Consider the following 14,090-nt stretch of genomic DNA (forward strand, 5'->3'; position numbering starts at 1 on the left):
GTGCCCTTATCCCTGGAAGCTAGGGATGGGCAGGGTTGTCGGGCACAATGGGGCTGATGGCGGCAAGAATGAGAGGACCAGGAAAGCCAGCCTCCACCCTGTAGGGCATCTCAACTTGACCTTCAGAAGGCAAGAGAAGGAATGTCCTCCGGATGGATGAGGGTAGTTTGGGGAGAAGCATTATGCAGGGCTGCCCTCAAACCTCAGGACGGCAGGGTCAAAAACCAAAGCCACTTCCAAAGTGCCAGCCCGCTGCCAACCAACTGGGGTAGAGATGCCCACAGCTGCCACAGCATAGAGCAAGCTGCTGGGCTTCTCTAGGACAGAAGTAGGGCTCACCCAGTGTCCCCCATTTCTGTTCCCCAAGGCCGGGAGCAAAGCCTGGCATGACTGAGGGTGTCTTCTGTCTGCTGTTCACAAAACTGGCGGGTCGCTCTCTGCCAATCATGGCTCTGGGGTGCGATAGCACAAGGCATGTTCCTGCCCTGTCACCTGCTATATGGGCCTGGACTCCTGGGAGGTGCCGGAGTCAACCTCGATGTCCTCCTTGAGGCGGGAGTAACTAATCGCCCCTGGGCACTGATTGGGCCTGAGGGGCTTTTCCACGATCCTGCTCCTCTGGCTGCGACCCTGACTCCCACGCTCGGATGAGAGAGGCCAGGTGAAGGACCAAGGGCGCTGTCATTGCAGACAGGTGCTGCCTGAGGCCCAGCCGGGCCCCTGGACTGCTGGGAGAGAACTTGGGGAACAAGAACTGAGGGTGTGAGGAGGTCGTGGGCTCTTCTGAGGCAGCCACAATGTATCGCAATGGCTGTTCTGCTTAAATGTCCCCTTGGGGCTCAGAGAAAGTTGCCAGTGATCTGGATTTGGCTCCAGGTCAGTCTGGGATGTGGGGTCTTGCCCGTTCTCCTCCATAAAGTTTGTCTTGGCTGGACTTCATCCCATGAGCAAACCCTGGGGCCGCAGAGTCCCAAACAAGCAGCCTGCTGGGTCCCAGGGGCCGCCCAGCCAGGCAGCTCCAGGATTCCCGTGTCCACCGAGAGCAGGAGGAGGGAGCTCACATTCACAAAAATATCCAGTGGACACCGATCTGGGAGGGCGGGAGCCGGAGCCGGAGCAGAGCCGGAGCTCGCGGTGGAAACCTGAGTTCTCTCGAGTCCGCGCCTGGGGAGGAGGGCCCCGCCGCCGCGCTGCTCACCTCTGAGCGGCCTTTGCGGCTGTGTTTCCTCTGTTACGCTTTCTGCAGTTTCCAGTTTGGGTGTGTGATAAGCTTATAATGCTTTTATAATCAGAAAGAAAAGCAATGGCATTTTTAAAAGCAGTCTAGAAAGTTAGCGGGATCTAATGGAAAATACAGGAGAGAGTCAGAAATAGCAAAATTCCAAGCAAGACAGAACTACAAAATATTAGGTCTGTTGAGGTCGTCTGGTCTGGCCCCTGGATTCCTAGGTAAGGCTGCTGAGACACTGAGAGGGAAAGTGACCTGCCCAAGGTCACTGGGGAACAGGCTTCAGAATGCCAGGGCTCTGACCCCCGGTTCAGGGTTCAGCCCTGCTGAGCCCAGGGCAGAGTGGGAGACCCAGATTCTGCCCTCAAAGCTGAGCAGCCTTAATCCCAGAGGCTCACCCAGAGCAGTGAATAAGCCGGACGGAGGGCTCTGTGGAGGACTTATGTAAGTGACTGCTGGGGGTGGGGGGTTGTTAACCCAAGACAGGCCACAAGTCCTGTGCAGGGAAGGGGCATCTGAGGGTCTGATGTGTGTGTCTGTGCATGGTGGGGGTTGCTTTGGAAAGAGAGCGCCAAAGCCTGCATTCTGCCTGGCCCATCCTGGAGGCCACCCACCAGGTCAGTGGTGGGGGAGTCAGGGGTGAGGGTAGAGGCTGATCAGGGAGCCTGGGGAGGAGGTGCCCACCCAGAGGGGCCCCAGCCACTAGGGTTTAATTCACCTCCAAGGTGTAAGCGAGGGAGCAAGGGAGAGCAGTGAGGGGTAGACAGTGGGAAATGGGTGATGGGCAGGAGAGGCCTGGAGCCTGGCCAGTTGGCGGGGCTGAACTAGGTTAGGCAGCTGGGCCACCGGTCTGGGTCAAACCGTGAGCACAAAGGGGTTCTTTCGTGGGCAACAGAGACGGCGACTACTGCGTGGAGAGTTAAAAGCCGCGACACAGCCATCCACCCAGCAGATCAAAAAAATGAGTCTTAGTTTGGGAAGGTTGTACAAGGAGGAAAAAACTATGCGGCCTTGAAAAAGGCTTGCCAGCCATGGACCTCGCTGCCCAGGAAGGAAGTAGCAGGAAGTCCCCGAGGGGAGCTGGAGAAGGAAGGGAACTAGAGTTCCGGGAACCACCCCCACCCTTCCTCCCCTGCTCATTGTGTTTTGGAGAGCCTTTCCTCCATGTTCTTGGAGAAAGGCAGGCTTGCTCTGTCTTCCACTGAGGACGAAGCCCTCACCAGCCAAGACCCCTGAACATTCCAAGTGGCTTATGCTGAATTGAAGTCAGAGGCCTACGGTGGGCAAGGCTCCCATGGCCAGGACCATCGCATCCACAGCTCCCACAGCTGGGGCAGCACAGTGCTGAGGGCCAGGGCCAGGGAGCAGACACGGGTGCTGCTTCTGCCGGGAGCTTCTGGGGCCACTTGCAGCGTGTCTTCACTGACCTCCAGCTCCTGAGCAGCAGACCGCAGTGTTGTGGGTAACTTCCCCAGTTCCAGGCCCCTGTCCTGGGGGCTCCCGCCTCTGGGTGTGGCAGCCAGCACAGCTGAACTGGTTAGCGCATGCTCAGTTATGTGCTGCTCATTAACAGTGCGCCGGCTCTTGAGGGCTCGGTCCCGCGGCTGCCTGTGGCACGAGGCTGGGAGCATCACCACCCTCCCAGTACCCTCCATGCCAGGGAGGCACAGACTGCAGAGATCCAGGTCTGTTCTTGCTGCACTTGGCTGGGGCCAGGAGAGAGGCCTCAAACCTCAAGCCTTGGGGACCTAGCTGTCTGCCAGGGGCCTTACCCTCACCCTGCCCATGAGGCCATCCTGGACCCTTGGTTGTCTCTTCTACAGCTGTAACCACTGCACTGTGACCCTACCCATGTACTCTGCAGCTGCCACAGTCTCCCATTGTGTCCCTAAGTAAACAAGCCTTGGGCAGAATGAAACTGTTATTGTAGGGTCAATATATAGGAACCCTATTTGACTGGGATTTGTTTGGGAATGAATAAACTACCCCAGGCAGGCCTCACACCCTCTGAAAAAATGCCCCCTGACCCTGCGGTATTGCTGGACTTGTCCCGAAGGAGGCCCCGGGAGGTGGTGACAGGCCTAGACAGGATTCTTTAGGGGCCTGTCACAGAGGGCACACTTGGGCTGTGAGCCACCGTCTCCCACAGCCAAGCTGGCCTTCAAGCCTCTGCGTCAGGGTGGCCTTTTGTGACCCCATTCTGCCCCACGCCCACCTCTCATCTTCCTTCATAATCTTGTGACTTGAGAAATACTTCTTTGTGGTCAGGTTGCAGCCGCATATAAAAGTTATGTATTTGTTTATTTCATTGATGGCTGACTCCTCACTAGACTTCTAGCTCCGAGTGGGTGGTGTGTCTGCTTATTGCTGAATTCTTAGTACCTGGTGCATTGCAGGTGTTAGTACATCTCCATGGTTGCATGAATGAATCAATAAATGAATGAACGCAGTCTCTTTCAGCCTGCCGGTTGCTCTGGGTGCTTCTCGAAGGAGACCCCACAGTTCCTAGGGCTATGCCCCAAAACCCCCAAGAGGGTGCAAGGGTCAGCATCTCTGCTGGGGCAATGCTGGACTGGGTGTGCAGGAGTGTCTGTGCTATAGTGCCCATGGGGTGCACCCTGGAGGGACCAGATGTGCTCACGGTGGGAGCAAGGGGTGACTGCGGGCCTCCGCTGGGGTGGGGCCCCTGTGCCTGCACTGCCCGTGCCATTCCGGACGGCGTGCAGGTCCCCATGAAGCCATTCCTCCCTTGGCATCTGTCAGTCAGTGTCAGGGCCCGACAGCATTTCAAAGCACCAGGCCTCTTTGTTTACTGGCCAGCGTGACCGTGACCGTGACTGTTGTCCTTGAATATGTCTCTTTCAAGCTGAGGGTCAGCGTCGCTGCCTATTTTCCCCAGAGGCCATGCTGCTCTGTCTCTGATCCTGGGTGTTCTCCAGGGACTCCTGTCTGTTTCTCTCGGGAGAATAGCCCATCTCTGCGAGGCTGTCTCTGTCACTCAAGGACTCTGTTCGTGCTTCTCTGTTGGTGACTCTTGGGGTCTCTATGTCTCTTAGTGAGACCCCTCTGACCCCTCAGGCTCTGGTGCAGGGTGACTGGATCTCCTGCCTACCTGGGAGGGTGGAAGGGGCGTGGCCTGGGGAAAGAGCAGTCACTCTTATAAAGGGACTTGCTGAGCCACTTCCAGCTGTGGTGGTGGTGTTCCAGCAGGGGCTGCCCTGACCAAGGCCACAGGCCACCCAGCCCAGGCCTGCAGCTCCCCAGGCAGGTCTGGCATCCTTCCCTTGGGACAAATCCCCTCATCAACCCCTCCTGAACAGCCCCCTCTGGGGCAGCTCCCCCCTCTCATCTCAGAGACCCTTTGCTGGGAGTCGTACCCTGTTTTCCCCTAGCAGAATCTGTCCTTTGATTCTGGCGTGGTGCCTACCACTCTGGTCTCCTTCCCCAACTCAGGGCCAGCACCACCCAGCTCAGGTCAGCCGCCCCAGGGCCCCTCCCTCGCCGTGGGCAATGTAGATGTCTCCACTGGGCTCTCCATCCTGAGTCCCAGAATGCCCTCCCCAGGTCTGGCCCAGCTAAGTTGCTCCCCTTTCCTTACCCCACACCCCTGCCTACCCAGTGCCCCCAGGAAAAAGACTTCAGCTGGAAGAGGGGTCCAGCATCCCTTCCTCTGCAGCCGCCTGTCATGGGCAGCGTGCTCAGCCTGGCAATGTGGTGGCGGCGGGTGGGGGGGTGCTGTCTGGACACAGGCCCCTTTGTGCCCAGCCTGACTTGGCTGCTTGGTATGAAGCTCAGCTGCTCCCAGATCCTCACCCAGAGGGGAAAGAAGATTTGCTGGGGCTGGGGCTGGGGCTGGGGTGCTCTCTCCTCTAGCTCCCTCTGGATCTCACCCGTCAGATATTGGCAGCAGCTCCTGAGGTGGGCTGGTGCTCCTGGCATGGGTGCTCAGGGGCGGTGAGGGGAGCCCCACTTGGCACCCCCTGGCAGCCATCCTCCTGCACCCTCTTCTGCCGGGCCTGCCTGTGGCCCCTGCCAGCAGAGAGGAAGCCCAGTGTGGGGGGCGGGAGCCTGGAAGGTCCATGGGGTCCCCGCTGGGGGAGGAACAGAGGACTGAGCATGGAAGCAAATGCCTTGCTGATGGTAGCTTCTTTCCTGTCCCCACAGAATGGTGCTGTGCCCAGCGAGGCCACCAAGAGGGACCAGAACCTCAAACGGGGCAACTGGGGCAACCAGATCGAGTTTGTACTGACGAGCGTGGGCTATGCCGTGGGCCTGGGCAATGTCTGGCGCTTCCCATACCTCTGCTACCGCAACGGGGGAGGTACCCAGTGGGCACAGGGCAGGGAGCACCCACTCGGACGAGAGCCTATCAACCAGGGCCAAGGCCAGCCCCTCCCTGGCACAGACCTCCCTCCAGGCAGGCTGGCTCTGACCTCCTTCAGCCCCATGCCTGGCTTAGATGCCCTTTACCTGAGGCACAGACCACCCCTGACCCTAGCAGTCTACAGCTGGGGCCTGACCTGCCAGCCTGCTCCCTCAAGGTGAAGGGAGGTGGAGAAAAGCATCCCAAGCTCTCGAGTTTCCCTGTCTTCTATCCCCTGTGTTTCAATAGCCCCCCGTAAATAGTTCAGGGACATTTGAGGATCCCAGCAACTGATGTTTATGAAATTGTTTGATTAAGCCATCAAATTCCACCTAAACTTGGTGGCTGTGGGGCTTGGATTCGGCCCAGAGCAGACTTTCTGGGAGCCTCTGACAAGGTCAAAGACAGGCCATGGACAGTGTGCCTCGGACGGGCTCCTGCTCAGCGCACGGCACGCCCTCCTCGGGTCCTAGCCAATTCCAAGGGTTTGGCTGTTGGGTTCTAAGCAGGAAGAGGGAGGGACCCCCACCTGCCCCTGAGCCAGCCCTCCCCTGCCTGCCAGGAGCCTTCATGTTTCCCTACTTCATCATGCTGATATTCTGCGGGATCCCTCTCTTCTTCATGGAGCTCTCCTTCGGCCAGTTTGCAAGTCAGGGCTGCTTGGGGGTCTGGAGGATCAGCCCTATGTTCAAAGGTGAGGCCTGAGCAGGGTGCGCACGCGTGTGTGCGCGCGCACACACACACACACACACACACACACGGGCCAATGGGGGCTGTGTGGACTCACCCATCTGTGCAAACACTGCCAACCCCTGTGGAGCCCTGATGCTGAGCCCATGCCTCACATCAGTGGCCAAGGCCGTGGACACATGCTGGGATCCATGTTTGCTTGGCCTCCAACCTTCCCTCCTACCACGTATATACACGAAACCCCTTCACCGCCCAGCTTGCCCTTGCCAAGGCCTTGGCCCCTTCTGTGGCGCTCCATGGAAGCCTGCTCCTTTGGCCCATTAAAATTAACCTCACCTCCTTCAGCCAGATGTGTGAGGCTGCTCTCCCCCACGCCCCCCCCCAGGTGTGGGTTACGGCATGATGGTGGTGTCTACGTACATCGGCATCTACTACAACGTGGTCATCTGCATCGCCTTCTACTACTTCTTCTCGTCCATGACACACGTGCTGCCCTGGGCCTACTGCAATAACCCCTGGAACTCCCCCGACTGCGCCGGCGTGCTGGATGCCTCCAACCTCACCAATGGCTCCCAGCCTGCCTCGCTGCCCAGCAACCTCTCCCACCTGCTCAACCGCACCCTCCAGAGGACCAGCCCCAGTGAGGAGTACTGGAGGTGAGGCCCCCCACGGGACCTGGGCTGGGGATGCTGGTGCCGACCCCCAGCCCTCTCTGTCACCATCAGGCCAGTCTGCAGACTCGGTAGGGTGCCTGCTGCACGGTCAGCCCCCTGCTGGGCTCCGAGTGTGACAGGTGATGAAGAGGTGTGAGGAGCCCACAGCCTGTTCCGCAGGGGCTGGCACACCAGAGAACAGTGGGAGACAGGATGCTGAGTTGTGGAGTCCTTATGAAGTAGCCGTCAGGCGAGTCTGCAGAGGAGAGTCAGAGAAAGGGGGGTGGCTTCCTGGTGAGAACGCTGTCTGAAGGACGGCTGCTGCTGGAGGTGTTCTGGAACACTTGTCCCAACTAGGTTGGCATGAGGACACAGTAGGACATCCTGGAGGGAATTCTCCATGTCCTATTGGGGATCCTGGGCTGACTTTGGGGGTTGATGGGTCAGCCTCATTCAGTCACTCCACAAACCTTCACTGCAGCTCTGCCAGCCTGTGTGTCCTTGGGGTGTGAATGGCCTAGGGCTCCTGCCCTGAGGAGTTCACAGTCCAGTGGGCAGTCAGGAGCCAGTCATATCAGGGGCAGGTGCTTCGGTGCAGGTATGTGGGGTACGCTGGGGGCAGAAGAGGGTGGCAGTCAGTCCTAAGGGGATGAGGGCAAGACAAGGTGCCTAAAAAGGCTTCTCAGAGGAGGGAGAGGAGGAGAAAGAGGAGGGATTGGGAGGGCCATGAGCAGGTAAGCAGAGGCGAGGAGATGGCAAACTGTGGCTGGGGTCGGCAGGTGGAACACTGGGTGTTAAGACAGAAGCAGCCAGTAAGCGTCGTGGTGCAGGGCTCCTCAGGCAGGCTAAGGGGCTTTCTCCACCAGGTCATGAGAGCCACAGGAGAGACGGCCAAGACCCCAGTGAGGCTTGAAGTCCTAGCAGGTCCATATCCTCTAAGCCCAGTCCCAGAGCGCAAACTCTGCTGGCCCAGCTTCCCGTCTGTGCCAGCCTCTGTGCTGGGCTATCGACACTCAAAAGGGCCGGAAGGTTCACTACACTTGGGGGTGCGGGGTTCACCATGTAGACAACAGGGCAGACCCAGTCAGTCACTGGACAGATCCTTTCTTTCTCTCTCTCCCTTCCTTTCTTTTTTTTTTTTTAAATTAATTTATTTTTGTTACAGATGTTTCTCCTTTTCCCCCACAGACACCCTCCTCCCCTTCCTTCCTTCCTTCTTTCCTTCCTTCCTTTCTTTCTTTGTTAATCCTCATCTGACGATATTGATTTATTGGAGAGAGTGGAAAGGGGGAAGGAGGATGGGAGAGATGATAGAGATAGAGACTCAGAGAGAGAAACATCGATGTGAGAGACACATTGATGGGTTGCCTCCCACACGTGCCACATATGTTCCCTTGTCTGGGAATCGAGCCTGCGACCCTTTGGTGACGCTCTAACCACTGAGCTGTGCCGGCCAGGGCTGGACAGATCATTTCCTGAGCACCTGCCAGGTACCAGGCATTGTCCTCAGAGGGGAGGCGGAGAGGGGAGTAATACACGCAGACACTGCCCTCATGGAGCTCACATCTGATGGGGGAACTCAGCAAATAAGTGCCCACGTATGTGTTCTGCTGCATTTGAGGCATGGTGTGGACTGGGCACCTTGTTCTAGACTGGGGGTGAGCCTCCCTAGAAGCTCCCAGATGCACAAAGCCCCACCCACACCCCCCAGGATGTTCCAGAAGATGGTGCCATGGGGCTGTCTGCCAGGTTTTCCCAGACCAGTCGGGCCCCCAGAGCAAAGCTCTGGAGAGTTTATCCAGTGCAGTCAGAGGGGAAGAAGAAAACTGGTCATGAGTGGAGGGCCCACTGGGTGGCCGGATGAACTCCACTCAGCCAGGGCTAGAGCCAGGCCTGCCTATCTCGCTGCGGTACCAGGCAGGAGTCCTTGCCTGCAGGATGGCTCCCTGCTGCCCCCTCCTGGAGAGCCTGGGAAAATGACCCTTGAGAGGGCTGCCCAGGCTGGCTTTGAAAGGGAGGAGTGAGCACCCCCCTTTCTTGGGCACCTACTGTGTGCCAGACATATTATTTCAGATAGTATCATCATCTCAGTTTTCCGATTCAGAGACTGACATTAGGAGGCTAAGGAACTGGTGGCATTGCTGCATCGGGACATGTGCTCCAGGCCCATCTGGCTCCTCTGTGCCTGGTGCCTGGTATTAATTAGGCCGATACTACGCGGCAGGTGTTCTGGGTCCACACTCTCCAACACCCCTTGGAAAGCTGCATAATCTCATTTGAGCCCCACAACAACTTTATTAGCTAGCCTGTGCAGATATTATAAAAGATTCCCATTTTATAAAGGAGGAAACAAGTCAAAAGAAAGATTAAACACCTCGAAAGTGAGGAAGCCCCGAGGGCAGATTTCTGAACCCATGGCGGCCTCTGGCTCCCCCTTCTGGCCCACAGTTCTCCCTCCCTCGCCAACTATTTAGTCTTGTTTTACAGTCCTCTATGTGCTGGTCTGATTCCTGCTCATAGGCCCTGAGCTCATGACCATGCCCTCCCCCTACAACCCCGGAAGCGCCCAGCACAGCACCCCACACCCCTCTCCCAGTGTCTTCATGGCAGCTCTGGCGTCGCACAGACCCCATTCAAATCCTGGCTTTGCCGCCTACCAGCTGTGTGGCTTTGAGAAGTCATCACACCTCTTAGCTGTTCATCCATTAAATGGAGATGCTTACAGCACCTACCTATTGTTATAAAGATGAAATGAGATAATGCAGTGTAAATCGCTAAGAACAGTAGGCACAATGATGCAGAGAAGTAGACTAGAAGGCTCTGTTCTCAAGGTGTTTACCATGTGGTTTGGGAAATTTAAAACTGATTTAGAATTCTTCCAGTATGTGCAGCTTCAAGAACCACCTTATAAACATGTTGAGTTCCAAGAGTTCTTAGGTTTCTTCTAAACTCTTTAATCCCTAGTATTGTAATGCTAATGTAATGTAATATTGCTAGTATTGTAATCCCTAGTATTGCAATAAAATAATTGTATAAAACACTATCATTTTAAAATTTAATTAATGTTAAAAAATCTTTTGAGCCCTGGCCGGTCTGGTTCAGCAGTTACAGCGTTGGCCCACGGGCCAAAGAGTTGCAGGTTCGATTCCGGTCAGGGGCACCATACCTTGGTTGCGGTTCGTCCCTGGCCCTGGTCGGGGTTGAGCAGGGGGCAGCCAGGTGATGTTTCTCTCTCTCTTCCTCCCTCTCACTCTATCTAAGATAAATAGAAAAATATCCTCTGGTGAGGATAAAAAAAAAAAAATCTTTTGAACCAATGATTTCTTTACCTTGAATACTGGTGTTTGAAGTAAAATGACTCTGAGTACTGGCAGCAGAAGGACCCTCTGGCTGTTCTGGTGGGCAGAGCTTTCAATATAGATGTGCCCTCCGTGGGGGCAGGGCCTGGGCAGCCCAGAGTCCTCAACCCAGTTGACTTCAGGTTTGAGTGACCTTGTCTCTTTACCCCAATGAGCCAAACATATTTTTTTGTATGTGCCACAAAGGAAAAATGATTGGGGAATACTGTTAAAAGGGACTAGGAGCCTCTCCTTGGTGATCCCCTAGCTCCTGAACTCTCATCCCTTTGTCTTTGGTTCCTCCATCAACAAAAGGACCTGGAGAGGGCCTAGCCCAGGGCCTGGCTCAGATGCCTGTTGAATGAACGCCGGCAATGACAGGCGTTGGGCAGGAGAGGCAAGTTTGGACAACGCCCTCTGCAGGTCACTATGTGAAGGGCACCCTGGGGGGAAATTTGACAGAGAAGTAGGCCCAAGTACAGGCAAGTCAAACCAGCAGACTGGCCAAGCAAATACCAAATCCCAGGTCTGGCAACATTGTCCCATGAGGTACAGAGTAACATCTTATCACAAGGTATCAAAAATCTTGTCATGAGGTTTGAGATCTGATTTGGGGGGGAAAAGGTGAAAATATGAGTTATGCCCTGGCCGGTTTGGTTCAGCGGTTAGAGCATCAGCCTGCGGTCCTGAGAGACCCGGGCTCGGTTCCTGCTAAGGGCGCGTGCCTCGGTTGCAGTTTGTCCCCGGCCCTGGTTGGTTGTGCAGGTGGCAGCCACTCGATGTGTTCCTTTCACATCGATGTTTCTCTCTCTCTCTCTGTTCCTCTCTCTCCCTCCCACTCTACCTGAACAAAAAAATGTAAAAATGTCCTTGGGTGAGGATAAAAAAAAAAAAGAAAATATGAGTTATGCTAAAAGGTCCTAACTGTAAGAGGGGAAAGAAGGGAACCTATATTTACCTAAATTTATCTACAGTTTATTCTGGGTTGGTGTTAATATGTCCATTTTACAGATGAGGAAACCAAGGCTCAAGAGCTTATCTCTTGCTCATCATTTATAGCCTGGACATTTGTACCAACTACAGTGGTCTCCCTCCAGGTTTTCCCTTTTTACCCCCCAATTCTTCTTCTTTTTTTTTTTTTGTTAAGCCTCACCCAAGGATATTTTTTCCATTGATTTCTAGAGAGAGTAGGAGGGAGGGAGGGAGAGAGAAAAACATTGATGTGAGAGAGACATATCAATTGATTGCCTTCTGCACGACCCTGACCAGAGCCAGGGATTGAACCTGCAACCCAGGTACATGCCCTTGACTGGAATTGAAACTGCAACCCTTTGGTCTGTGGGCCAACTCTCTAACCACTGAGCCAAACCAGCCAGGCCATACCAGTTCTTTCCCAACAATGTTCATTCATTCATTCAACAAATATTTATTGAGCAGTGCTCTGTGCCGGGCACTGTGCTAAGCACTGGGAGATACATCAATGAACAAAACAGACAAAAACCCCTGCCTTCAGAGAGGACAGGTGACAAACAAAATAAATAAGTAAAATTTGTAGTAGGATTGAAAGAGATGTGCTGCAGACAAATTATAGAAAAGAAAGGGATAAGGAGCACTGGCCTGGGGCCAGGGCTGCAGTTTTGGGCAGGGTAGCTAGGAAAGGCCACTTGGCAAAGAGGGCGCTTGAGTAAAGACCTGGAGGAACTGTCCGGTGCTGTGGCTCAGTTGGTTGAGTGTCGCCCCATCTAGCAGGAAGTCACCATTTTGATTCCAGCCTGGGTTTCAGGCTTGATCCCTAGTAGGGGGTGTGCAAGAGGCAGCTGATCGATGTTTCTCTCTCATTAATGTTTCTCTCTTTCCCTCTTCCTTCCTTTCTCCTAAAACAAACAAAAAACCATATTATACATATTTAAAAAAAGACCTGAAGGAAGTGAGCAAGGAGGAAGCCATGTTGGCAAGCCCAGCTGCATAATTTGAGGGCCCAGTGCAAAATGAAAATATGAGGCCCTTGTTAAAATGTTTTAAGAATTTCAAGATAGCAATGGCAGAACATTAAAGTAAGCACTAGGCCTTTTTAAATGTGGGGTCCTGTGTTACTGCACATGTACACACCTATGTGTACATATGGATATTTGGGGAAAGAGCACTTTATACAGAGAGAATAGCATGTGCAAAGATCCTGAGGTGGGAGCATGCCTGGCATGGTTGAGGAAAAGGAGCCCAGTGCAGCTCGAGCAGTGAGCAAGGTGGAGAGTAGGCGAAGAGATCAGAGAGATGGCAGATAGGGGGCAATGGATTACGTAGGGGGCAATGGGTCACATAGGGCCTCATAGCCCCTGTAAGGACTTTGGCTTTTCCACGGCCAGAGATGAGAGCTGCTGCCAGGTTCTGAGCCGAGGAGAGACTCAGAGTGCTTTTATAAAAACCTTTCAGAGGCTTCCCGTTGCCCTCAGGATAAATTCAAACTTAGTCTTGACTTCATGGCTTCATATGACCTGGCTTCTTTCTATCCCTTGTCATTCTCTCTTCCTCTCACCTTCTCTTCCAGCCTTTCTGAGCTACCACCATGCCCAGGCTGGGCTGTGCTGTCTCGTGACCCCCTGTCTTGCCATATGCTCTGCCTCAGCCTGGCATGCCCTTCCACTCCTCCTATCCCCAAGCCTTAGCTTCAACCTCACCCAGAAGGGGTGTGCTCCTCTCCATGGGGTTGAGATGCCCCTCCTGGCAGTGCCCACAAGCCTGATCCAGGTCTGTGTGTCCAGCACCTAGCACAGAGCCTGGATAAATGCCCAGGTGATTGAAAAGACTCAGCTGGTGTGGCACAGAGGCAGATAGAGCCATGCATATGAAGGGGAGACATTCGGCCCACGGGCTCCAGAGCCTCTAGTCTTTTTTTTTTTTTTAATCTTCACCCGCGGACATTTTTGCATTTATCTTCAGATAGAGCAGGAGGGAGAGAGAGAAAAACATCGATGTGAGAGAGACACATCAACAGGCTGCCACCCACACAACCTCAACCGGGGCCAGGGACAAACTGCAACCGAGGTACATACCCTTAGCGGGAACCGAACCCATGTCTCTGGTCCGCAGGCCGACGCTCTAACTGCTGAACCAACCCAGCCAAGGCCAGAGCCTCTAGTCTTTACTCAGCAATCCACTGCCTCCCTTGGTTCCTCAGAGATGGAGGAGACTAATGTGGGTAAAAGCGCACAGGAAGCTTCCTGGAGGAGGTGATGCCTGATAGGATGTGTCCCGTCTGGAGGGACTCCTGAAAGGAGGAATGTACGAGCAGGAGTGGGCCTGAGTGTGACAGAGAGACCACACCCCAGGGCTGAGCAGGTCTGGCCCAGGCCTAGGGCGGAGCCACCAGGAGCCTTTGGGGATCCTGGGAGAGGCCGAAAGCAGTGGATCCCTGGGGGCAGCCGGGAGAGGGAGCTGGGGCCCCACAGTGGCGTCCATCTCACAAGTGGGCTCCCTTTTGAGAAGGAAGGAAGCTGCCAGGCTGGGCCCTGGGCCTTGGGAATCTGTTGCTGGGCATTGGGGCTGCCGCTCAATGACAGAGGGTCCCCTTCCCCAGGCTCTACGTGCTGAAGCTGTCAAACGACATCGGGAACTTTGGGGAGGTGAGACTGCCCCTCCTCGGCTGCCTCGGCGTCTCCTGGGTGGTTGTGTTCCTCTGCCTCATCCGAGGGGTCAAGTCTTCAGGGAAAGTAAGTACCCCTCCCCTGGCAGGGTCTGTGCCCACCCAGGAAGGTACTGCCTCTGGGGGGGTGGTGTAGAGGGTATGAAGGGCCATGGGAGGGGACGAGTGGTGGTTGGGC

General features: G+C 55.0%; 1 protein-coding gene across 5 annotated transcripts in view; it reads left to right on the forward strand.

The window, feature by feature from the left end:
* The window catches only part of SLC6A9 (solute carrier family 6 member 9), a 34,106-nt gene that overhangs the window by 13,797 nt on the left and 6,219 nt on the right, over window positions 1-14,090 (forward strand). For 3 of the 5 annotated variants that reach the window (XM_036257580.1, XM_036257581.1, XM_036257579.1), the window contains 4 exons: window positions 5,393-5,549; window positions 6,154-6,285; window positions 6,667-6,937; window positions 13,847-13,979. In XM_036257580.1, the coding sequence (XP_036113473.1) occupies window positions 5,393-5,549; window positions 6,154-6,285; window positions 6,667-6,937; window positions 13,847-13,979 (693 nt within the window). The remainder of the gene's footprint in view (window positions 1-5,392; window positions 5,550-6,153; window positions 6,286-6,666; window positions 6,938-13,846; window positions 13,980-14,090) is intronic. The other 2 variants (XM_036257583.1, XM_036257582.1) reach the window with 1 other exon arrangement.

The sequence above is a fragment of the Molossus molossus genome, unplaced genomic scaffold, assembly GCF_014108415.1.
Source record: "Molossus molossus isolate mMolMol1 unplaced genomic scaffold, mMolMol1.p scaffold_m16_p_12, whole genome shotgun sequence".
In the NCBI taxonomy this organism is placed as follows: Eukaryota; Metazoa; Chordata; class Mammalia; order Chiroptera; family Molossidae; genus Molossus; species Molossus molossus.